We start from the raw sequence: 24,529 nt of genomic DNA, 5'->3' as shown, positions 1-24,529 counted from the left end.
TGGCCAGGCTGGTCTAGAACTCTTGACCTCGTGATCTGCCCGTCTTGGCCTCCCAGAGTGTTGGAATTACAGGCGTGAGCCACCAAGCCCGGCCGCTGCCGCTCACTTTCTGTAGAAGCCCTCAGGGTGCTGGACGAGTCTCCAAGCTCCTTGGGAGCCAGCCAGGGCTCCCCTGTAGCTGGCCCAGCCCCCGACAGGCTGCAGAGAGCAGGGCCCTGCTGGCCACTGACCACCAGCACTGGCAGCCCCCAGGGCCACCTGGGAGGTTTGGAGCATGGAGAGCCGGAGCTGTGTGCCTGCATGCCTGAGGCTGACACAGGGCCTCACCCTGAATCAGAAGAACCCCCGCAGTGGGGACAGCAGTGCGGGGCCAGCCCCAGCCCTGTCTCCCCTTGTCCTTCCTTGAGCCTCCGTCCCACGGTGCGTGAACCACAGCCCCAGAAGGGAAAAGACGCGTGGAGTGGCCGCGTGACCCTCAGGCCTGCTCTCAGGAAAGGGAGGAGGCCGCGCACCTGCAGAGGGGCCGGGGCCCCAGTCTCCGGTTCCCCTTCAGCGGCCCGGGCTTCCTGAGCCCAAAAAGTAGGACATGCAGCCAGGGACACCTGTGGCCTCACAAGGCCCGCTTGCCCCCCGTGGGGTGCGTGGCCCCGCAGGCGCGAGGCTGCCACAAAAGGGAGGGCACGCTTCAGGGCTCAGGCTGCCGAGCTGGCAACCATTCGAGGAGGGAAATCACTCGGGAGGGAGAGAACGCACGAGGGCCGGGCTGAGCCCCCACCCGTGGGTGCGCCCTGAAAAACTCGCAGCCTTCGCCCAGGGAAGCGGGGCAGCGGCTCCCTTTGTTCGCAGCACACCAGGTGGGTGTCCCGGTCGACCCCGCTGGCCACGTGGCCGCGCCCCTCCCCTCCGCTGAGCTCCAGCGGCCTGGAGTGCGCTCGCCCGTTCGGCCCTGCGCCTCATCCCCATCCCCGGGAGGCTGCCAAGGAGGGGCCGTCGGGTGGGTTGGCGTCCGTCTGGGTTCCCCGCCGGCCCCGCGAGGAAAACCCGGGAGGCGCTGAGATGACCGCCAGTAACCCCTGCCCGGGTGCCCGCGGCCGGGGTCAACGACCGCACTCGCGCCGCGGCCCGCGCGGCATCCGGGACCGCCCCGCCGCCCGCCCATCACCTTATCGCCTAGCAACGCCCACCCGCGCGCCGCCATTGGGCCGGCGCGAACGCCCCTGGCACCCGATTGGTTGCTGCCGCCGCCGCGCCACGCCCTCAGCCTACTCCGCGCGGGCAGCGACGGCTGCGTGGAGTCGGCGGCCGAGATGCGGGCAGACGGGTCCGTCCGTCCTTCCGCGCGCCTGTGGGTCCGAGCGCCCCGTCGCGGCCGGCGGGAACCCCGGTGTGGCCGCGGTGTAGTCCCCAGTGTGGCCCAAGCATTCCCATCCCGCACACGTGGCGCCGGCGAACACGGGGGTCGGAGGCGCGCCGCGGGCTCGGTCACAGCCGCGTGCTCGTCCGGGCCCGCGAGGCGGGAGGCGGAAGTCGGGGGGCGGTGGTTTCCCGCCCGCCCCGCCCCCGGCAACCCCCCAGGCCCAGCCCCACCCCCCGGCGCGTTCCCGCGCAGGGTCCCGGCTCGGGCGGCGGCGCGCACGGGCATCACCCCACCGGCGGCGGCGCGCCGGGTCCCGGGGCGCAGCCCCGACGCTCATTGGCCTGGGCGGCGCAGCCAAGCTGTCAGCCCATGTGGCGTGGCCGCCCGGGGATGGCCGCTGTTTAAATAGCGCCGGCGCCGGCCTAGAGGGAGCCAGAGAGACGGCAGCGGCCCCGGCCTCCCGCTCCGCCGCGCTCCAGCCTCGCTCTCCGCCGCCCGCACCGCCGCCCGCGCCCTCACCAGGTACGAGCAGCCGGCGCTGGGGCCGGGGCGCGGGTCGGGGTCGGGGCCGGGGCCGGAGTCCGGGGGGCGGCCCGGCTCCTCATCCTCCGCCCTCAGGGCGCGCATGGCCTGGCCCCGTATCCGGGGGTCGCCTCCACGGCCTGCCTGGGTTTCGGTGTTTGAGCCTCTTCGGAAGCGCCCGGGGCCCCGCGGAGCAGGTGGGCGGATGGCGGGGGAAGGACGCCGGGGAGCGCCGCCAACAGCCGCCTTCGCTTCCCCGGGGGGAGGCCGCGGACCCTGGAGGGCCTGGAGGAGCCCCCAGCTCGGCCTCCCCGCGCCCACAAAGGCGCCGCCGGGCCCTGTCCGCCGCATCCTCCTCCCGGGGCCGCCCCGTAGCCGAGGCCCAGCCCGAAGGGGACGCCGCGAGGGAGGAAGGGAGTGGGCGCCGGGGCCGGCCTCCCCATCACGTGGCGCCGCCCGGACGAAGCGCAGGGGTCCCGAGCAGCCCCCGCCCGGGGCGAAGGGAGGCCGGGCGCGCGGCGGTGTCCCCACCCCCTGCCTGGCCGTCGACCCCGCGTGAATAGCAAGCGGCGAGGACCCAGCGTGCGGGCCTGGAGCCGGCCCGGGGCAGCCAAGCCTCTGTGAATCGCGGTGGGTGGGAAGGCGGCCGCCTCCCTGCCGGGACGGCCCGAGGGAGGCCGCACTGCCGAGGGGCGGCCCGCACATCAGGCCCTGGGGCCTCGTGCAAGTGGCCAGACCAGGGCTGGCCTCCGCCCCCTCCCCCCAGGGCTGCCCCAGCCCCCATTGTGGATGAGGAGCCGGCAGCCTGGGCACCCGTTCGGGGTCTTAGGGACCCGGGCCTCAGGGAGGGCCTGCTGTGTTCTGGGTCGGTATGGGGAGGCAAGCAAGTGTCTGTGGGTTCACCCGCGCAGGTGAGGGGTGCCAGGCAACACCTGCGTGTCCTGGCCAGGAGTGGTTCTCCAGGTTGGACCCTGCTGGAGGGGTTGGACTGGCTGGGTTGGTCCACAGTGGGTCAGGGGCCCCTTTTCCCACAGAGCACAGGCCTATCCCCGTTTCGTCCCTCCCCAGCCTTGGTGGCTCTTGGACTGGCCTGGACAGCAGGCCTCCACCCCAGCACGGGTGGGCATGGGCGCTGAGTACCCCCCTCTAGGGCTCTCTGCCACCTCCATGCCCCGGCTTTGGGACCCTGCCTCTCCGTTTCCTTGATGCCTCTTATGCTGGCCACCTGGAGCCTTGTCCCCATCTCGGGTGGCCTGCCTGCCCCTCACTGTGAGCCCCCGGGCGCCCCTAGGGATGGTCTGGGACAAGCTCCAGGAGCCTTGGAGGGCTGAGGCTCTGCTGAGTGGAAGCCGACACAGGCGCAGAAACTACTAACTCCTGGGGAGGCCAGGGCAGCAGGGCCCCAGTGGGGTCCCCTAGCCAGTACCCGGAACTGAATGGGTCAGGGCCCAGAGGTGGGCCTGTTCCCAGAGCACGCAGCCCCTCCCAGCGAGAGCGGGGCCAGGGCCCACATGGACCCTCAGGGTGGCGCTTGGCCCACCTGGGTTGTCCGTCCATTCTGGGTGCCGAGGCTAACGGGGGTGCTGTGGCCGGGATGTGTGGGGCACTCACACGGCCCGCCCCGCAGAGCAGCCATGGAGGAGGTGGTGATTGCCGGTATGTCCGGGAAGCTTCCGGAGTCGGAGAACTTGCAGGAGTTCTGGGACAACCTCATCGGCGGTGTGGACATGGTTACGGACGATGACCGTCGCTGGAAGGCGGGTATGTGGCTGCGGGACTCCCTGTGCCCGGGGTGGGAAGTCCGCACACCAGCCTCCCTGCTGCACTGTGTCCTCACCACCCAGGCACTGGCCTGAGCCTGGTGCCAGCCGCAGAGCCACTGGTCACCCATGGGCGAGTCCAAGCTGCAGCCTCCTTCCTGGACATTGCACCAGAATGGCCTAGAAAATGCGCCCAGGAGGCTCCCCCAAGAGCTGCAAGGCCAGGGGCCAGCCCAGGCAGGGCCCACCTGCTTGTTACGGAGGAGCCAAGCTCAGAGGATGGGTCACGGGCTGGGGACTGTCACCCATGCAGGGGGCAGGTGGGGGGCCAGAGCCCTTCCAGCCAGGCTGCCTCCGCCTGTGTCCTGAGCTGGCAGGTTGCATACCAGGTGCGCTCCGGGAGGCTGGTCCAACTCCCCCACGCCCAGTAGGCTCTTCCACAGAGTAGCTCTACCTGACGGGCAAGCTGTGAGTCAGCATGGTGGAGCTGAGGCAGCAGCCAGGCAGAGGGTCCCCCAGCCTCACTCCCACCGAGCTCTCTCTGTTCTGGGGCCCATCTCTGGATTAGGGCTTGGGTCTTGTGCAACAGACCTGGTCATACCAGTCCCCGCTTTGGGGCCATGGTCTTCCCCTCCTGGGGAGCCTGTTCCATTGTTTGGGTCTCCCAGGCATAGCAGAGAGTCCTTAGTTCCACCGTGGTCCCTCTAGGGACCCCACAGGGCCCCCATCTCTGGGCAGCGTCAGTCAGAGATTTAAACACTTGCCTGTCCCGCAGGGCTCTACGGCCTGCCCCGGCGGTCCGGCAAACTGAAGGACCTGTCTAGGTTCGATGCCTCCTTCTTTGGAGTCCACCCCAAGCAGGCACACACCATGGACCCTCAGCTGCGGCTGTTGCTGGAAGTCACCTATGAGGCCATCGTGGACTCAGGTGGGTCGGGCATTCGAGACTGCTGTGGCGAGGGCTCCTGCTGCCCGTGTGGAATAGGCAGTGCTCTCTCTGTTCTTGGTTCTGGTAGAACCAGGTGCCGGCACCACCTGCGCTCCCTGGCTGTGCCCCTGGCCAACGGGCTCAGGGAGGTGTGGGCCACGGGGTAGGCCACGGTTTCACAACTGCACCCCAGAGGTGTCATGGGTGTGCCCTGACCTGGGTGTACCAGTTTCCTCACTCCTATGTCTGGCTGGTGCTGGGGCAGGGGCAGGGGCTAGAGTGACGAGAGGCAGAGCAGGAGGTTCTTGAGGGGCCCTCTGGGCCCCCACCCCACCAGCCAAGCAGCAGGTAGCACTGGCCCTGCTGTCTCTCCACTCCCATCCTCCCCACCACCCTGCCCACGTTCCCCAACCCTAGGCATTCCTACCCCATCCCGCCAGCCTGGCCCACGCTCTGGCTGGCACGTGACCTCAGACAAGCACAACGCCATTTTTTTTTATTATTTCTTTTTTATTTATATTTATGTGTGTGTTTATTCATTTCTAAGACGGGGTCTCACTGTGTTACCTAGGCTGAGTGCAATAGTATGATCTCAGCTCACTGCAACCTCCACCTCCTGAGTTCATGCCATTCTCCTGCCTCAGCCTCCCAAGTAGCTGGGATTACATGCATGTGCCACCACGCCTGGCTAATTTTTGTATTTTTAGTAGAGATGGGGTTTCACCATGTTGGGCAGGATGGTCTCGATCTCCTGACCTTGTGATCCACGCACCTCGGCCTCCCAAAGTGCTGGGATTACAGGCGTAAGCCACTGCGCCCGGCCACACCGTTTCTTAAGGTTCAGGAGCTCCCTCCCTGGGTGGAGAAGGACCTCCTGATGGGGGAGGCTGAGCCCCTGGCTGCCCTTGGGTGTAAGCGGTTCACACACCCACCCACCCTAGGGCAGAGCCAGCCCACCGGGGCAAGGAGGGGCCCTACTGGCTGAGAGGCGGAGGCCCTTCCCCTGCGCCCTTCCTGCTGCCAGGCCCCACCCCGAGACTGAGGTTCTGCTCCCCTGGGGGTGGCCGGTGTTCCTCTCTCCTTTCTGAGCTTGGACACTTGGTCTTTGTCTCCTCGGCTCCTTATCACGGCCTGTCCTGGCGCAGGCTGCCCTTGATGCTGGAGAGGCCACTGGCCAATGGGCTCATCAGAGCTTGCCGGTGACACAGGGGCCAAAGGCGTCGCCTGGGGACAATGCAGCCTTCTGTCCTTCCCGGAGCCACTCTGGCCGCGCCTGGTGCCCTCCCCTGGGCCCGCCTGCCCCTTCTGCCTCGTTCCCCCTGTGACCTGGTTCTTGTTCCAGGCCTCACCTGGGCTGGCTGCTGCCCACAGGCTCTGCTCCGGCCCCTCTACAGCACACCTCACCCTCCTTAGGCCCCTTCCAGGGTCCCACTGGGATGGCCCCCCACCCCAAGCCAGTAGGCTGAGACAGGACCTTCACCCTAGAGCTGCATGGGCGGGCGGGCGGGCGGGCTGGCTGATGGGCGGGCTGCACTGTGGGACCCAGCCATGGGGTCTTGACCACTGTTTGTGGCAGGCATCAACCCAGCTTCACTCCGAGGGACACACACTGGCGTCTGGGTGGGCGTGAGCGGCTCTGAGGCCTCGGAGGCCCTGAGCCGCGACCCTGAGACGCTCGTGGGCTACAGCATGGTGGGCTGCCAGCGAGCCATGATGGCCAACCGGCTCTCCTTCTTCTTCGACTTCAAAGGTGGGTCCTGCCCAGCCTCCTGCAATGGTGGGTGGCCTTCAGGTCCCCACGTGCTGAGCAGAAACCACGTGGTGTGGGCTCATTCCGTGTAGCGTGTGTCCTGCCTGGTGGCGGGAGGTATGCCCGGGGTCTCCTGGGCTCGCAGCCCCACCTGAGCCGTGGCCCCCTTCCTTCCAGGGCCCAGCATCGCCCTGGACACGGCCTGCTCCTCCAGCATGGTGGCCCTGCAGAGCGCCTACCAGGCCATCTCCAGTGGGCAATGCCCTGCCGCCATCGTGGGGGGCATCAGGATGGCCCCCTGCACCCGCCCCATGCTCTGTAGCATCCTGCCAGCTCCCGGGACCCCCCACCCAAACACCCACGCCACACCCCAGAGCTCCTCGACTGGTGAGGGTGAGTGTGCCAGTGTCGGGGCTGCCAGCACTGGGGCCTGGGAGTGTGCTGGCTCGGCGCGTCCAGGGAAGCGAGGTACTGCCGCTCGGAGGGTGTGGTGGCCGTCCTGCTGACCAAGAAGTCCCTGGCCCGGCGGGTGTACGCCACCATCCTGAACGCCGGCACCAATACCGATGGCTGCAAGGAGCAAGGTGGGCTCTGCCGGCGTGCCTGGGGGCAGGTGGGAGCCGGGGCTGGGGCCGCAGCACTGAGCCAAGCCCTCCGCAGGCGTGACCTTCCCCTCTGGAGAGGCCCAGGAGCAGCTCATCCGTTCCTTGTACCAGTCAGCTGGAGTGGCCCCTGAGTCATTTGAGTACATCGAAGCCCACGGCACAGGCACCAAGGTGATGCGCCCCTGCCAACTCACCACCCCATGACCCTAACCCATGCCCACGCCTGGAGAGGTGGCCTGGCCAGAGCCCCTGACCCCCCCGTGTTTCCCACAGGTGGGTGACCCCCAGGAGCTGAATGGCATCGCCCGAGCCCTGTGCGCCACCCGCCAGGAGCCACTGCTCGTCGGCTCCACGAAGTCCAACATGGGGCACCCGGAGCCAGTCTCGGGGCTGGCAGCCCTGGCCAAGGTAGGTGGAGCTGGGCTTGGGGGACCCTCAGCCCCCTGCTCCCTGGGACTGGGTTGCGCCATGGCTGGGCACTGCTGCTTCCCGTTTGCCAAGTGGAGGCAGGGGCTTCCCCACCAAGAACCCCTGTCCCCCGGGCTATGCTTCAGGTCTGAGCAGAGGCACTGAGGCTGACAGCAGGGAGAGCTCATAGCCAGGCTCGCTGGACCTTCCCTGGGGGTCTCACGTCCTGCCGAGCACCTGCCAGACATGGAGCCAAGCTGGAGCAGCCGCTTGGGTTGGAAGAGCGAGACAGGAGCAGGCCTGGGGGAGGTCAGCTGCAGCATCAGGGTCTCCCGTGTTGCCCACCCGTGTCTACAGCTTCCCGACCCACTAACAGAGGCCTGCGGCTCTTCAGAGACCAGGCACAGGAGCCCCGACACCCGCAGTCACTCGGGCCTTCTGCAGCCTCTGAGATGCAACATCTGGACCAAGGGGGCCTTAGTGTTCAGGCCACAGCCAGGCTTTGGAGGGTCCGCATCAGGCTGGGAGGCAGCAAGGCCCGAAGGGGAGGTCTTGGACCTAGCTGAGGGCAGGGCCACGGTGGCTCAGTCATCAGACCCCTGTGCCATGGCAGGATTAGGTTGGGGACAGGAAGTGTGTCGGAGAGGGCCCTGGAACCCTGGCCCCACGTGAGCGTCCCGGGGCGGTGCCTGCCCCCAGCTCAGGCAGCAGTGCAGGGAGTGGGGCGGCTGCCCACCCACCATGTACCCCCACAGGTGCTGCTGTCCCTGGAGCACGGGCTCTGGGCCCCCAACCTGCACTTCCACAGCCCCCACCCTGAGATCCCAGCACTGTTGGATGGGCGGCTGCAAGTGGTGGCCCAGCCCCTGCCCGTCCGTGGTGGCAACGTGGGCATCAACTCCTTTGGCTTTGGGGGTTCCAACGTGCACGTCATCCTGAGGCCCCACACGCAGCCGCCCCCGGCACCCGCCCCACACGCCAGCCTGCCCCGTCTGCTGCGGGCTAGTGGACGCACCCCTGAGGCCGTGCAGGAGCTGCTGGAGCAGGGCCTCCAGCACAGCCAGGAGCTGGCTTTCCTGAGCATGCTGAATGACATCGCGGCCATCCCCACCACGGCCATGCCCTTCCGCGGCTATGCCGTGCTGGGTGGCGAGCACGGTGGCCCAGAGGTGCAGCAGGTGCCTGCTGGCGAGCGCCCACTCTGGTTCATCTGCTCTGGTGAGCCCACACTCTGTCCCCAAGGTGGTCCCTTCTCTGGGGAGAGGGCAGGCGAGCTGGAGCTGGTGGTCTCCTGAGGTGCTCTCTGGGACAGGGATGGGCACCCAGTGGCACGGGATGGCGCTAAGCCTCGTGCCGTGTCGTGACGTGCTCTCTGGGACAGGGATGGGCACCCAGTGGCACAGGATGGCGCTAAGCCTCGTGACATATCCTCTGGGACAGGGATGGGCACGCAGTGGCGCGGGATGGGGCTGAGCCTCATGCGCCTGGACCGCTTCCGAGACTCCATCCTGCGCTCCGACGAGGCTGTGAAGCCGTTCGGCCTGAAGGTGTCGCAGCTGCTTCTGAGCATGGACGAGAGCACCTTTGATGACATCGTCCACGCCTTCGTGAGCCTGACTGCCATCCAGGTAGGACCCAGCTTGCCCGTGTGTGTGCAACGCCAGCCCAGGGCTCTGGCTTTCCCTGGAGCCCAGGAGCTGCCGTCTCTAGTCAGGACCCTGACAGCCTCTTTACTGGGCAGAGCCTTGTGCTGGGGGTAGGACGGGAGCAGGGAGGGGAGGGGTCTCAGTGGGGCCTGGGTGCTGGGGCCACAGGGGCTTCTCCTGCCAGGAGACCTGGGAGGGTCGATGCGGCCGGGGTGGAGATGGCCCAGTGGGGCCGGGGGGCCGCCCCCAACAGCTGCATCTGCTGGAGGTTTCGAGCTGAGTGTCCTGTTTCTACCCCAGATAGGCCTGATAGACCTGCTGAGCTGCATGGGGCTGAGACCAGACGGCATCATCGGCCACTCTCTAGGGGAGGTGGCCTGTGGCTATGCTGACGGCTGCCTGTCCCAGGAGGAGGCTGTCCTCGCTGCCTACTGGAGGGGGCAATGCATCAAAGAAGCCCATCTCCCACCGGGCGCCATGGCAGCCGTGGGTAGGTGTCCCCGAGGTCTCCCGGAGGGGCCCCCAGCACCTCCAAGAAAGGAGGCTGCCTTCTCGCTGTGGGGTCCTCACCTGCAGCCCTGGCCTGGCCCCTGTAGGATAGAGTGGCCCCCGCTGGCCCGGGGATACCCAGCTCAGACACAGCCGTGCGCAAGTCCCCGTGCAGCTGCCCCACTGCTCCCACACCTGGCAGCCTTGGGCCTAGGCACGTGCCCATGGGCATCAGGCCTGCGTGGAGCCCCCTGGGACACAGCCCCGGCATAGTAAGAACCCAGGGGCTTTGGTGAAGCCAACACACCGGTCGCCAGGGTTCCCTCAGACTGGTGCCCTCCGTTGACACCCATCTCAGCCCTGTGGGCCACATGTGGGCAGGGCTTGGAAAGAACCGGGACTGCAGAGGACTGAGGGGCTACCATCTGAGACTGGGCTCCCAGGAGCTGCCCCTGGCAGCTCTGTAATGACACCTCCACCCACGGGTCAAACACAGCAGGGGGCAAACGTTTCTCATGAAGGCTCCAAGGCTGCCATTACCACGCCTATCATTACTGCCCCCAGCTGCAGGCGGTGTCCTGGGTAGGTGGGTGGCTGGGAGCGGCTCAGTCCCCACGCTAAGCCTCTGAGGCTGGCTCTGCCATAGGCTTGTCCTGGGAGGAGTGTAAACAGCGCTGCCCCCCGGGCGTGGTGCCCGCCTGCCACAACTCCAAGGACACAGTCACCATCTCGGGACCTCAGGTGGGTGCTGCGGCCCAGGCGGGCTCCTCTGTCCCCTGCGCCTGCCATTGCAAGTGTGGCAGGGATATGCGGCCACGGTCTATGCCCCGTGAGGCTGACGGGCCTGGGGATGGGGCAGGCTTGTCCCCAGGTCCCTTGCACATTCCCTCTTGGTTCCCTCTACCTCCCTGAGCCTGAGGTGGGTGCCTGGCCAGGATGCTCATCCAGGCTCCCACGATGCCCAGGCCTCTGTGTTGGAGTTCATGGAGCAGCTGAGGAAGGAGGGTGTGTTTGCCAAGGAGGTGCGGACCGGCGGTATGGCCTTCCACTCCTACTTCATGGAGGCCATCGCACCCCCACTGCTGCAGGCGCTCAAGAAGGTGCGCTGACTCGGCCTGGGGGGCGCGGGGTGGGCCGGGGTGCCCGTGACCCAGCACTGACCTGGCCCCTCATGCAGGTGATCCGGGAGCCGAAGCCACGTTCAGCCCGCTGGCTCAGCACCTCCATCCCCGAGGCCCAGTGGCACAGCAGCCTGGCACGCACGTCCTCCGCCGAGTACAATGTCAATAACCTGGTGAGCCCTGTGCTGTTCCAGGAGGCCCTGTGCCACGTGCCTGAGCACGCAGTGGTGCTGGAGATCGCGCCCCATGCCCTGCTGCAGGTAGGCCCAGCCTGGGGGCAGCGGGCGCCAGGAATCTGGGACGGGCACCTTGGCTGAGCACCAAGGGAGCCCACGCGCCCTGCCGCCCCCAGGCTGTCCTGAAGCGTGGCCTGAAGCCAGGCTGCACCATCATCCCCCTGATGAAGAAGGATCACAGGGACAACCTGGAGTTCTTCCTCACCGGCATCGGCAGGCTGCACCTCTCAGGGTGGGTCCCTTCCCATCGCGGGCCTCATCTCCTGCAGTCGACGGCGTGGGGTGGGTGAGCAGGGCTGCAGGACCCTCACTGACCCAGGCTGGTGGGAGCAGCCCTGGATGGTCCACCACAGGGAGTGGGTCGGCTGAACCCAGAGCCCCTGGACCCCGGTGACGGATGTGCCGCCTGTGCCTCCCTTCTCCACAGCATCGACGCCAACCCCAATGCCCTGTTCCCGCCTGTGGAGTTCCCAGCTCCCCGAGGAACCCCCCTCATCTCCCCACTCATCAAGTGGGACCACAGCCTGGCCTGGGACGTGCCAGCTGCCGAGGACTTCCCCAACGGCTCTGGTTCCTCCTCGGCCGCCGTCTACAACATCGGTGAGCAGGGGCCCAGCGGGTGGGCAAGCTCTTCCCTCCCCACACCAGTGCTGAGGCCTGTGCCTTCCTGCAGACACCAGCCCCGAGTCTCCCGACCACTACCTGGTGGATCACACCATCGACGGCCGCGTCATCTTCCCCGCCACTGGCTACCTGTGCATAGTGTGGAAGACGCTGGCCCGGGCCCTGGGCCTGGCCGTGGAGCAGCTGCCTGTGGTGTTTGAGGACGTGGTGCTGCACCAGGCCACCATCCTGCCCAAGACTGGTGAGGGGCACCCCAGGACCAACGCGGGGGCAGCTGGGGGCAGGTGCTGCCCTCTGATCTCTGACTCTCCTGCTCTGCAGGGACCGTGTCCCTGGAGGTACGGCTCCTGGAGGCCTCCCGCGCCTTCGAGGTGTCACAGAACGGCAACCTGATAGTGAGTGGTAAGCAGGGCTGGTGGCGTGGGAGCTGCGGGGGCTGTGCCCGCTGGCCATGCCACCCGTCTTCAGGTTCTTTCACACCTGCCTGCCTGCAGGGAAGGTGTACCAGTGGGAGGACCCTGACCCCAGGCTCTTCAACCACCCGGAAAGCCCCACCCCCAACCCCGAGGAGCCCCTTTTCCTGACCCAGGCTGAGGTTTACAAGGAGCTGCGTCTGCGTGGCTACGACTATGGCCCTCACTTCCATGGCATCCTGGAGGCCAGCCTGGAAGGTGGGTACTGACCGTGCTGCTGCCCAAGCCACCGGGGATGGCGGTCACCATTGTGGGGGCCACAGAGGGCACCCACGGCTGGGCATGCAGCCCGAGGGGCCCGGCGGGCTCTGGGAGGTGGCCCAGGGACCTGGGAGCTCCACAGCACCAACCAGGCCCTGTGTGCAGGCGAGTCGGGGAGGCTGCTGTGGAAGGACAATTGGGTGAGCTTCCTGGACGCCATGCTGCAGACATCCATCCTGGGCTTGGCCAAGCGCAGCCTGCACCTGCCCACCCGCATCACCGCCATCCACATCGACCCTGCCACCCACAGGCAGAAGCTGTACACGCTACAGGACGACGCCCAAGGTAGCCCCGCCCCGGCCCCAACCCAGGGCTCCCAGCCTACTGTGCCACACTCACCCGGCTGTCCCCACAGTGGCTGACGTGGTGGTGAGCAGGTGGCTGAGCATCACAGTGGCCGGAGGCGTCCACATGTCCCGTGTCCACACTGAGTCGGCCCCGCGGCGGCAGCAGGACCAGCAGGTGCCCATCCTGGAGAAGTTTTGCTTCACGCCCCACGTGGAGGAGGGGTGCCTGTCTGAGCGCGCTGCCCTGCAGAAGGAGCTGCAGCTATGCAAGGGTGAGGTCGCGGCCCTGCCAACTTCGGACACCCTTGGCGATGGGGAGCGATCGCCTCCCTTTCGTGTTGACCCCAGACTTGCCTCTCCACGGGGCCCCCTTCGGAGTCAGCAACCCCAGCTCAACTCTCCGGCCGGAGCTCATGACGGCAGCCTCCCTCCCTCCCCAGCCCCCCGTCTTCCTTGTCCTTGGTCACTGTTCCTCAGTCTTGAAGGGGGTCTTGGGGGCAAAGATGACAGATTCAGCCCCAGGTCACACCTTGGCTAGGCAGAGTAGCCTCTGCAGCTGAATGCGGCCCCTCACTGTGTCCGCGGTGGTCAGGAGTCAACGTCACAATGGTGGGCAGCCCCCTCCTCATCCCTCAGCTATTTCTTGTCCTGTAGGCAGAGCTGGGTGTTGGCCCCAGAAGGACAGCGTGGGTCTGAGAGCCCATGCCAGGCAGATGCCCTGGGGCTTTGGGAACACCAGGCCTGCCTCCCTCCCTCCCCAGGGCTGGCGCAGGCACTGCAGACCAAGGTGACCCAGCAGGGGCTGAGGATGGTGGTGCCCGGACTGGATGGGGCCCAGGTCCCCCAGGACCCCCTACAGCAGGGACTGCCCCAGCTGCTGTCAGCTGCCTGCAGGCTTCAGCTCAACGGGAACCTGCAGCTGGAGCTGGCGCAGGTGCTGGCCCAGAAGAGGCCTGAGCTGTCAGAGGACCCTCTGCTCAGCGGCCTCCTGGACTCCCCGGCGCTCAGGGCCTGCCTGGACACTGCTGTGGAGAACATGCCCAGCCGGAAGATGAAGGTGGTGGAGGTGGGTGCCTCCTGGCAGCCAGGCCCTTGCCCTGAACGTCGTGCGACCCACCCCAACATCAGTCACAGAAGGAGACACAGACACGGGGAGGCCCTGGGCAGTGGGAGGGGCCGGCCAGCTGCCTGTGGTTCTGTGCAGGCATCCTGTGCAGTCCACACAGCCACCGTGGAGGGCCCGTGGGCTCCAAGAGGTGCACCTAGGCAGGACCCCAGGGATAAGACCAGTGACATCTGTGCGTGCCCGCGGCTGGCACCATCATCGGGTTGACGGGGAAGCCTTTCTGCCAGACTCTGGTCTCAGACATTTTGCTCAGCCCCAGGTCAGGGGCACCGGCCTGGTGTGGGGCTGATTCCAGAATTTACCCCCTTCAGGTGCTGGCTGGCCACGGCCACCTGTATTCCCGCATCCCAGGCCTGCTTGGCGCCCAGCCCCTGCTGCAGCTGAGCTACACGGCCACCGACCGCCACCCTCAGGCCCTGGAGGCTGCCGAGGCCCAGCTGCAGCAGCACGACATTGCCCAGGGCCAGTGGGACCCTGCAGACCCTGCCCCCAGCACCCTGGGCAGCACTGACCTCCTGGTGTGCAACTGTGCTGTGGCTGCCCTCGGGGACCCGGCCTCAGCTCTCAGCAACATGGTGGCTACCCTGAGAGAAGGGGGCTTCCTGCTGCTGCACACACTGCTCCGGGGGCACCCCCTCGGGGAGACCGTGGCCTTCCTCACCTCCGCTGAGCCTCAGTATGGCCAGGGCATCCTGAGCCAGGTGCGGCCACCGGGCAGGGGGATGAGGTGGGGGCCGGGTGAGGACCAGGCCGGCCGGGTGCTGACCGCCGCCCCCACAGGACGCGTGGGAGAGCCTCTTCTCCAGTGTGTCGCTGCGCCTGGTGGGCCTGAAGAAGTCCTTCTACGGCTCTGCACTCTTCCTGTGCCGCCGGCCCGCCCCGCAGGACAGCCCCATCTTCCTGCCGGTGGACGACACCAGCTTCCGCTGGGTGGAGTCGCTGAAGGTCAGGACCCGCCCCACTTCCAGGCCCCACCCCACTGCCCAGCTTGCCGAGTGTGGCCTGACCGTCCCTGTCCCGCTGCAGGGCATCCTGGCTGACGAAGACTCCTCGCGGCCTGTGTGGCTGAAGGCCGTCAACTGTGCCACCTCGGGCGTGGTGGGCTTGGTGAACTGTCTCCGCCAAGAGCCCGGCGGGCACCGCCTCCGGTAGGAGCACGGCCCCTCACCCCTTCCCCTTCCCCTTCCCCACTCGTCTCCCCGTCCCCAGCCTGAGCTCACCGCCTCTGCCCCCAGGTGCGTGCTGCTGTCCAACCTCAGCAGCACCTCCCGCGTCCCGGAGGTGGACCCGGGCTCTGCAGAGCTGCAAAAGGTGTTGCAGGGAGACCTGGTGATGAACGTCTACCGCGACGGGGCCTGGGGGGCCTTCCGCCACTTCCTGCTGGAGGAGGGTGAGCCCCCCACACTGCCCTGCCCCTCCCGGGAGACTGCACCTGCAGGCCCCGCAGTAGCCCCACCTCCTGTTTCCCTAGACAAGCCTGAGGAGCCCACAGCACACGCCTTTGTGACCACCCTCACCCGGGGGGACCTGTCCTCCATCCGCTGGGTCTGCTCCTCGCTGCGCCATGCCCAGCCCTCCCGCCCCGGCGCCCAGCTCTGCACGGTCTACTACGCCTCCCTCAACTTCCGCGACATCATGCTGGCCACCGGCAAGCTGTCCCCTGAGGCCATTCCAGGTATGGGTGGCGTGGGGCCGTGGGAGTGGACCGGACCGGGGAACAAAGACCCCAGCAGCCAGGACCTGACTGGAAGCCCCTTGGGAGGGAAGGGTGGGCAGTGGGGGGCTCAGTGCCGTCTCCCCCAGGGAAGTGGGCCTCCCAGGACAACCTGCTAGGCATGGAGTTCTCGGGCCGAGACCCCAGTGGCAAGCGTGTGATGGGACTGGTGCCCGCCGAGGGCCTGGCCACCTCTGTCCTGCTGTCACCGGACTTTCTCTGGGACGTGCCATCCAACTGGTGAGTGTGTCCGGGGTGTGAGCCTGGGCCCCACGTGGATGGTGGCCAGGCCTGCACTGACCCACCTGCTGCATCCCCAGGACCCTGGAGGAGGCGGCCTCAGTGCCCGTCGTCTACTGCACAGCCTACTACTCGCTGGTGGTGCGTGGGCGGGTGCGCCCCGGGGAGACAGTGCTCATCCACTCGGGCTCCGGCGGCGTGGGCCAGGCCGCCATCGCCATCGCCCTCAGTCTGGGCTGCCGCGTCTTCACCACCGTGGGTAAGGCCCTGCCCCCAGAGCCGGGCGCCGCCCTCCCAGCCCCACCACCCCAGCTCACCAGCGGCACCTCCTTTCCCCACCAGGGTCGTCCGAGAAGCGGGCATACCTCCAGGCCAGGTTCCCCCAACTTGACAGCACCAGCTTCGCCAACTCCCGGGACACATCATTCGAGCAGCATGTCCTGCGGCACACGGGCGGGAAGGGTGAGCAGCCCTCACAGCCCCCACAGCCCCCGCCTGCCTCCTGCCCAGGGAGAAGCGGGGTCTGGCCCGTTGGGCGGCCGTGGCTGGGCCTGCAGTGGGTGTGACTATTGGGCCCCTCTGGCGCTGTAGGTGTTGACCTGGTCTTGAACTCCTTGGCGGAAGAGAAGCTGCAGGCCAGCGTGAGGTGCTTGGCTCAGCACGGTCGCTTCTTGGAAATTGGCAAATTCGACCTTTCTCAGAACCACCCACTTGGTGAGGCCGGCAGCACCTGGGCGGGGGTGGGCATGGATGGGTGTGGGTGGACGTGTGGAAGGCCCTGGGTGAGCACGTCCCCTGCCCACAGGCATGGCCATCTTCCTGAAGAACGTGACATTCCACGGGATCCTACTGGATGCGCTCTTGGATGGCAGTGCTGAATGGCAGGAGGTGGCGGCGCTCCTGCAGGCCGGCATCCGGGACGGGGTGGTACAGCCCCTCAAGTGCACAGTGTTCCCTGGGGCCCAGGTGGAGGACGCCTTCCGCTACATGGCCCAGGGGAAGCACATCGGCAAAGTCCTCGTGCAGGTGAGGGAGGAGTCCTGGCGCCTCGGGCATCCCAGGCTCTGGTCCCCAGGCAGTGCCTGAGCTGGTGGGTGCTGCTGCCCGGACGCAGGTGCTTGCGGAGGAGCCGGAGGCAGTGCTGAAGGGGGCCAAACCCACGCTGATGTCGGCCATCTCCAAGACCTTCTGCCCGGCCTACAAGAGCTACATCATCGCTGGAGGTCTGGGTGGCCTCGGCCTGGAGTTGGCACAGTGGCTGATCCAGCGTGGGGCGCAGAAGCTCGTGTTGACCTCTCGCTCCGGGGTCCGGACAGGTGAGTCGGCAGGGGTGCCTGAGGACCAGCCTGGGCCAGGCGCAGCCCCGGGCCCCTGAGTCCTTCTCTGTAGCCCACCATCGTGGGCTGTCACGGCGTGTGGGGTCTGTTCCCCTCCATCTTGGCGGGCGCTTGCTGGACAGGGCTCTGCGGCTGCTCCCCACTTCCCCAGCCTGGCATGTGGGGAAGAGACTGTGTACCCTGGCCCGGTCCAGCCCACAGTCCTGTGTCCCGCAGGCTACCAGGCCAAGCAGGTCCGCCAGTGGAGGCGCCAGGGCGTGCAGGTGCTGGTGTCCACCAGCAACATCAGCTCCCTGGAGGGGGCCCGGGGCCTCATCGCCGAGGCGGCGCAGCTCGGACCCGTGGGCGGCATCTTCAACCTAACCATGGTGAGGGGAAGCCCCGAGACCAAGGCAGGGCCTTGTGTGGGCGGGTGAGGCCCTGGAGCCGCAGGGAGTGCTGAGGATGCCTCCCCCAGGTCTTGAGAGACGCCATGCTGGAGAACCAGACCCCGGAGTTCTTCCAGGACGTCTGCAAGCCCAAGTACAGTGGCACCCTGAACCTGGACAGGTGGGCACCGCGCAGCCCTGCTCCCGCTCTGCTGGGGTCTGGGCTCAGGGCTGTGGGAGCTGAGGTGGTTCGCTGACAGCCCTCTCTGCCCTTTCCTGGGGTGGGAGGTTGGGGGTTCCTGGGGGTGCCGGCCGATGGGGAGTGACACGCGTGCCCACAGGGTGACCCGGGAGGCGTGCCCTGAGCTGGACTACTTTGTGGTCTTCTCCTCTGTGAGCTCCGGGCGCGGCAATGCCGGACAGAGCAACTATGGGTTTGCCAACTCTGCCATGGAGCGCATCTGCGAGAAACGCCGGCACGAAGGCCTCCCAGGTGGGCCCCACCCTCTCCCCTTGGCCCTGCCCACCCCCACTCTCCCAGTGGCCACTCCCCACCCCCACCTTCTCCCCGCAGCCCTGCCCACCTGCCCCCTTGCCCACAGGCCTGGCCGTGCAGTGGGGCGCCATCGGCGACGTGGGCATTTTGGCGGACACAGTGAACATCAACGCCACGGTCATCGGTGGCACGCTGCCTCAGCGTGTGGCCTCGTGCCTGGAGGTGCTGGACCTCTTCCTGAACCAGCCCCACATGGTCCTGAGCAGTTTCGTGCTGGCTGAGAAGGCTGCGGCCTACAGGGACAGGGACAGCGAGCAGGACCTGGTGAAGGCCGTGGCACACATCCTGGGTGAGCACTGCCAGCAGGAGCCGTGCCAGGTGGTTCCCCTGCTGGCATCAGCGTCTTGGGACGGACATAGCAGTCATGGCCCTGTGTGCCTCAGTTTCCCCATCTGCAGAGCCAGGGTGCGGGCGCAGGTGTCACTGTGGTGATGGTGCGTTGGGAGATGCACAGCCTGCACACCCCTGGGTGTCAGCCCTGCCCCACGCAGGCCGTCCCCACGCCCCCCCCCGAAATTGCCAACCGAGCACATCCCTTCCAGGCATCCGCGACTTGGCTGCCATCAACCTGGACAGCTCACTGGCGGACCTGGGCCTGGACTCGCTGATGAGCGTGGAGGTGCGCCAGACGCTGGAGCGCGAGCTCAACCTGGTGCTGTCGATGCGCGAGGTGCGGCAGCTAACGCTCCGGAGACTGCAGGAGCTGTCCTTGAAGGCAGATGCGGCCAGCGGTGCGTGCGAGTGACCAGGCGGGAGTGGGGTCTCCGGGCTGCCCCAGCCCTTCCTCCTTGCTGTCTGGACCACGTCCCAGCAGGCATCCCACCCTTCATCACGGTGCCATTCTGAGCATTCCACCCCGACTCCCACCAGACATAGCACCGTGGGGACTTGCGTGCGTGTCTGTGTTCTTGCGTGGGTGCCAGGGCCCTGCAGCCAGACCAGCCGGGCATTTGCCCCTGTCTTCACAGAGCTGGCATCCCCCACGCCCAAGGAGGACGGTCTGGCCCGGCAGCAGACTCAGCTGAACCTGCGCTCCCTGCTGGTGAACCCCGAGGGCCCCACCCTGATGCGGCTCAATTCAGTGCAGAGCTCTGAGCGACCCCTATTCCTGGTGCACCCAATCGAGGGCTCCACCACCGTGTTCCACAGCCTGGCCTCCCGGCTCAGCATCCCCACCTATGGCCTGCAGTGCACCCGAGGTACTCCTGGGCCCTCCTCTGGACGCGGTGGTCAGTGCTGGCCATCACGGGGCCCGTGGCTGCCACCTGCACATGCTGAGTGCCTGGCACTGTCGTTGCAGCTGCGCCCCTCGACAGCATCCACAGCCTGGCTGCCTACTACATCGACTGCATCAGGCAGGTGCAGCCCGAGGGCCCCTACCGCGTGGCCGGCTACTCCTATGGGGCCTGCGTGGCCTTTGAAATGTGCTCCCAGCTGCAGGCCCAGCAGAACCCAGCCCCCACCCACAACAGCCTCTTCCTGTTCGATGGCTCGCACACTTACGTGCTGGCCTACACCCAGGTGAGAGCCAGGCCAGCCCTAGAGGCCTGTGGCACCCATCTGGGCTCCCTCCCTGTGCCCGGCTGTGGGGGATGGTCGCTTGGGAGGCTCCGCCCCTTCCATCTGTTCAGCAGCCCCTCCTTCCTCTCAGAGCTACCGGGCAAAGCTGACCCCAGGCTGTGAGGCTGAGGCCGAGACGGAGGCCATATGCTTCTTTGTGCAGCAGTTCACGGACATGGAGCACAACAGGGTTGGTCCCCGACACCCCTGAGGCTGCCGGACCCAGAGCACTGGGCAGGAAAGGAAGGGTGGGATGGGACGCCAAGAGCTTTATTAAAGGCCCCCCAGCTTCACCCCTTTAATAGCCGATCCCGGCTGGATGCGGTGGTTCACGCCTGTAATCCCGGCACTTTGGGAGGCTGAGGCAGGCGGATCACCTAAGGTCGGGAGTTCGAGACCAGCCTGACCAACATGGAGAAACCCCTTCTCTACTAAAAACACAAAAATTAGCCAGGCGTGGTGGCACTCTCCTGTAGTCCCAGCTACTCGGGCTGAGACAGGAGAATCGCTTGAACCCAGGAGGCGGAGGTTGTGGTGAGCTGAGATCACACCATTGCACCCCAGCCTGGGCAACAAGAACAAAACTCTGTCTCAAAAAAAGGTGTAGCACGGTGCTGTGGGTGCTGCCGGCACCTGCTCAGAGCCCGACCCCGCAGGTGCTGTGGGTGCTGGCGGCACCTGCTCAGAGCCCAACCCCGCAGGTGCTAGAGGCGCTGCTGCCGCTGAAGGGCCTGGAGGAGCGCGTGGCGGCCGCCGTGGACCTGATCATCAAGAGCCACCAGGGCCTGGACCGCCAGGAGCTGAGCTTCGCGGCCCTGTCCTTCTACTACAAGCTGCGCGCCGCCGAGCAGTACACGCCCAAGGCCAAGTACCATGGCAACGTGATGCTGCTGCGTGCCAAGACGGGTGGCGCCTACGGCGAGGATCTGGGCGCGGACTACAACCTCTCCCAGGTGTGCAAGCGGCCTAACGGGAACGGGGACGGGAGTGGGTGGGGCAGCGGCTGATGGCACCCCCTGCAGGTATGCGACGGGAAAGTGTCTGTCCACGTCATCGAGGGTGACCACCGCACGCTGCTGGAGGGCAGCGGCCTGGAGTCCATCGTCAGCATCATCCACAGCTCCCTGGCTGAGCCACGTGTGAGCGTGCGGGAGGGCTAGGCCCGTGCCCCCCGCCACCGAGGCCACTCCGCCATCCCCACCCCTGCCACACAACGGGGCAGGAAGGGTCCTGCCGGTAGGACCCTGCCCGGCCCAGTGCCACTGCCCTCCGAGGCTGCTAGACGTAGGCATTAGGCATGTCCCACCCACCCGCCGCCTCCCACGGCACCTCGGGGACACCAGAGCCGCCGACTTGGAGACTCCTGGTCTGTGAAGAGCCGGCGATGCCTGCAGGAACCGGGCTGGGCCTCGTGCGCCCGTGGGGTCTGCACTTGGTCTTTCTGCGCTTGGATTTGCATATTTATTGCATTGCTGGTAGAGACCCCAGGCCTGTCCACCCTGCAAAGACTCCTCAGGCAGCGTGTGGGTCCCGCACACTGCCCTCATTTCCCCGATGTCCCCTGCGGGCACGGGTGGCCGCCTAGGCCTGCTGGCTGCGGCCCCCTCTTGGCCAGGCCTTGGCTCAGCCCGCTGCGTGGGAGGTCGTGTGGGCCAGTCCCCGAGGAGCTGGGTCCCTGCACAGGCACACAGTGCCTGGCCACACCCATGATGCAGGGCTGGCCTCCAACCCTGCGGACCGCGCCGGGCACCAACTCCGTGTTTGGTGTTTGTCTGTGTTTGTTTTTCAAGAAATGATTCAAATTGCTGCTCGGGTTTTGAAATTTACTGTAACTGTCAGTGTTCACGTCCGGACCCCGTTTCATTTTTACACCAATTTGGTAAAAATGCTGCTCTCAGCCTCCCACAATTAAACCGCATGTGATCTCTGCCGCCATCTTTTCTTCCCTCCTCCCTGACCCGGCAGCTGCAAGCTCTCCAGCTCCGCCCCACCCAGTCACGGGACCGTGAAGGGGATGCCGTCTGTCCTCTGATCCCCAGTTCCCGCACATCCCTAGGCCATGTGCCAGAGCCGGGGCTGGGCCAGGGAGTGAGGAAGGAGCCTGCGTGGCAGCCCCGGGTTTCCCTGGAAGGCACTGGGACTGGCGGTGTATCAAGGTTCTGGCCAAGAAACAGCACCAGTAAGAAACGTGTAGGAGGTGCAGACATTGGGAAGTTGGCTTCAGCTGACAAGGAGAGGCCCATTGTGGAGAATAGTATTTGCTTGAAGTCAGCAGATTGTAGGCATTCGCCCCTGCCAAAGATGCCGTCACAGCCTCACCAACACAGTAGCGCCACGGGCTGCCAGGCTGACACAGAAGATTTGGGTTTAGGCAAAGGAGTAGAGGCTGAGAGGGAGCAAGGAGCAGGGAGCCCTGGGAACCTGGACCCCAGCATTGAGGGGTGGGGTGGATGCAGCTTCCAGGACCCATAAGGGCAGCACCCCATGGGTGGCTGTGCGGGGGCACTGGGTAGACATGAGCTTGGGGTAGAGACAGGAGGCGAGAGCCCGGACTGGATTTCGGGAACGAGCAGAACAGGCCAGCCTGGGGTTCCGGAAAGCACAGCGCGCCCACAGAAGAGGCCTTCCAGTGAATGCCAAGGCACAGAGGTGGGTGGGGGCTGGGAGAGCCCCTGTTGGAGAGGCAGGGGAGGGCACCGGGGTCATCTCCCAGGGCAGGGTAGTGGGCCCGGCCTGACAGGCTGAGGTTGAGATGGGCACAGGTGGCCAGGACTACAGTGAATACCAGGGGCCTGTTGGGGGGTGGGCCTGGTGCAGCGGCTGCAGGTGGGCAGTATCCAGGCATGAGTGTGAACAGCAGGCAGGCATTGGAGCGAGGCTCAGCCACACCCCTTCTGCGGTCCCCCAACACTGGGCAGGTGCTCCCTTCAGCCGTGGCCCCCTCTGGCTTCTGTCCACCCCTCCTCCAACAACTTCCACCCCAGCCAATGCACACAGGCTCAGGGCCACCAGGGAGGATGAGGCTCACAGGCCTATCTGGGGGTGGCCTGGGGCTGATCTGGCCTCAGAACCCAACTGCTTTAGCTCCACAGCCTCAGGCCCTGCAGGGCAGGCAGGCAGTGCCCAGCACATGGGCTCTTGTCACCCCCCCCGCTTCTCCCGGCTCATTGGTGCCAGCATGTGGTGTCCAGGGGTCTCGTTCCTGGCACAGCCCCTGCCAGGGGAGGACGGGCTCTGATGTGCCTGGGGTGCATCCAAGTTGCAAATTAGCTTCAGGGACACCTGAGAGAAGCCACATATCTTCATTAGGAAGATACAGTTACTTTAAGTGATGCGATTATCTTCACTTCAGTTATTTTTTCTTTTGAATTAAAATGAACATTCATGTAATGAATTGGAGTTCTCATCCGGAGAGTAGCAAGGCCTGGATTCACCCTCCCACCGGAAACAGCTGAAAATCCAGGCAAAGGACAGGAGATGCTATAGCTGTGGGGATGCCAGGCCTTGGCCAAAGAAGGACAGTGACCCCTGGGTGGGAACGAGGTGCCGGGAGCCCTGGGGTAACCTCAGCTTTATGCCTGGCCACTTCCAGGCCGGGCACAGGGAGAGGTGGAGCCCAGCAGACTCCTTGAGTTGAGGAAGGTAGAGCTGAGTCCAGGGGGAGAATGAGGCTTGGGATTGTGGGACAGCACCCGGGAGGAGCTGGCAGACAGTGGGGGGTGCAGGGGCTCTCCCAGGACCGCCGGGCAGGGGGCTACACGGCTCTCCGGTGAGCACCAGGCTGAGCACAATCAGTGCACATGAGCAGGAAACCAGCCAAAGGATTAGAGATAACAGTGCCAGATATTGCACAGGGCTGGAAACCAGTGCCTGTTCCTACCAACCAGACTAGAAAACCTCAGAATTCGTAAGACATTGAATACTCAGAAGGGTTTGTCTCAAGGCCCAAGACCTATTAGCTAACTAGTTAATAGTTAGCTGTGGTCCACCTAAAACAAAAATCTTAAAAACAAGACCCCAAAGCATCTTTTTTTTTTTTTTTTTTTCTTTGAGACGGAGTCTTGCTCTGTCACCCAGGCTGGAGCGCAGTGGCGCAATCTCAGCTCACTGTAACCTCCGCCTCCCAGGTTCAAGCAATTCTCCTGCCTCAGCCTCCCGAGTAGCTGGGATTACAGGCACCCGGCTAATTTTCGCATTTTTAGTAGAGATGCAGTTTCACCATGTTGGCCAGGCTGGTCTCAAACTCCTGACCTCAGGTGATCTGCCCACCTCGGTCTCCCAAAGTGCTGGGATTAAAGGTGTGAGCCTCTGCGCCTGGCTTCAAATTGTTTCCAAGTACACTTACTCCATCCCAGAACAAAGCCCAAAAATATTTAGGTAAAATTCACAATCCCTGGCAACTAGTGAAACATTAGCAGCCAAAGAAGCAAGAAAACAAGACCCACAAGGGAGAGAAAATCAATCAAAACTGACCCTGACCAGACATGGATGTTGGAATCAGCAACCAAAGACATTAGTTATTATAGTCCAGGTGCGGTGGCTGACGCCTGTAACCTCAGCACTTTGGGAGGCTGAGGAGGGTGCATCACGAGGTCAAGAGATCGAGACCATCCCGGCTAACATGGTGAAACCCTGTCTCTACTAAAAATACACAAAATTAGCTGGGCGTGGTGGCGGGCACTTGTAGACCCAGCTGCTCGGGAGGCTGAGGCAGGAGAATGGCATGAACCCAGGAGGTGGAGCTGACAGTGAGCCGAGATTGTACCACTGCACTCCAGCATGGGCGACAGGGCAAAACTGTCTTTAAAAAAAAAAAAAAAAAAAAAAAAAAAGACCAGGAGTCTGAAACCAGCCTGGGCAAAATGGCAAGACCTCATCTCTACAAAAAGTAAAGAAATGGGCCAGGAGTGGTGGCTCATGCCTGTAATCCCAGCACTTTGGGAGACTGAGGTGGGCGGATCACCTGAGGTCAGGAGTCCAAGACCAACCTGGCGAACATGGTGAAACCCTGTCTCTACAAAAATACACAAATTTGTCAGGCATGGTGGTGGGTGCCTGTAATCCCAGCTACTCGAGAGGCTGAGGCAGGAGAATCGCTTGAACCTGGGAGGCAGAGGTTGCAGTGAGCCGAGATTGTGCCACTACACTCCAGCCTGGGCAA

The 24,529-nt window shown here is 65.4% G+C and overlaps 1 protein-coding gene across 1 annotated transcript; it reads left to right on the top strand.

The window, feature by feature from the left end:
• The first annotated feature begins 1,772 nt into the window (after window positions 1–1,772).
• On the top strand, window positions 1,773–21,299 carry FASN (fatty acid synthase). The gene is made up of 43 exons (XM_031657185.1): window positions 1,773–1,879; window positions 3,507–3,640; window positions 4,415–4,567; window positions 6,144–6,317; window positions 6,495–6,753; window positions 6,786–6,901; window positions 6,978–7,093; window positions 7,196–7,330; window positions 8,086–8,548; window positions 8,771–8,958; window positions 9,277–9,466; window positions 10,112–10,206; window positions 10,431–10,565; window positions 10,643–10,846; window positions 10,939–11,054; window positions 11,250–11,422; window positions 11,496–11,687; window positions 11,768–11,848; window positions 11,941–12,117; window positions 12,286–12,465; window positions 12,536–12,739; window positions 13,229–13,533; window positions 13,905–14,294; window positions 14,374–14,538; window positions 14,620–14,741; window positions 14,829–14,983; window positions 15,065–15,268; window positions 15,397–15,547; window positions 15,628–15,806; window positions 15,890–16,009; window positions 16,139–16,261; window positions 16,353–16,573; window positions 16,662–16,863; window positions 17,101–17,252; window positions 17,342–17,433; window positions 17,594–17,745; window positions 17,855–18,097; window positions 18,351–18,539; window positions 18,777–19,007; window positions 19,109–19,329; window positions 19,460–19,558; window positions 20,070–20,321; window positions 20,391–21,299. Exons 2-43 carry the CDS (start codon window positions 3,514–3,516, stop codon window positions 20,526–20,528), a joined length of 7,584 nt encoding a protein of 2,527 aa, XP_031513045.1. The 5' UTR covers window positions 1,773–1,879; window positions 3,507–3,513; the 3' UTR covers window positions 20,529–21,299.
• The last annotated feature ends 3,230 nt before the right edge of the window (window positions 21,300–24,529 follow it).

This window comes from Papio anubis, chromosome 17 (assembly GCF_008728515.1).
Source record: "Papio anubis isolate 15944 chromosome 17, Panubis1.0, whole genome shotgun sequence".
NCBI classification, from domain to species: domain Eukaryota; kingdom Metazoa; phylum Chordata; class Mammalia; order Primates; family Cercopithecidae; genus Papio; species Papio anubis.
This window is presented reverse-complemented; position numbering and strand designations above follow the sequence as displayed.

Bases quoted from the DNA above. Each gene is read 5' to 3' on its own strand.
- FASN (XM_031657185.1), top strand. From the start codon at position 3,514: ATGGAGGAGGTGGTGATTGCCGGTATGTCCGGGAAGCTTCCGGAGTCG. The intron at 10,566-10,642 runs GTGCGCTGACTC...CCCCTCATGCAG, and splicing joins TGCTGCAGGCGCTCAAGAAG to GTGATCCGGGAGCCGAAGCC. The intron at 16,262-16,352 runs GTGAGGCCGGCA...CCCTGCCCACAG, and splicing joins TTCTCAGAACCACCCACTTG to GCATGGCCATCTTCCTGAAG.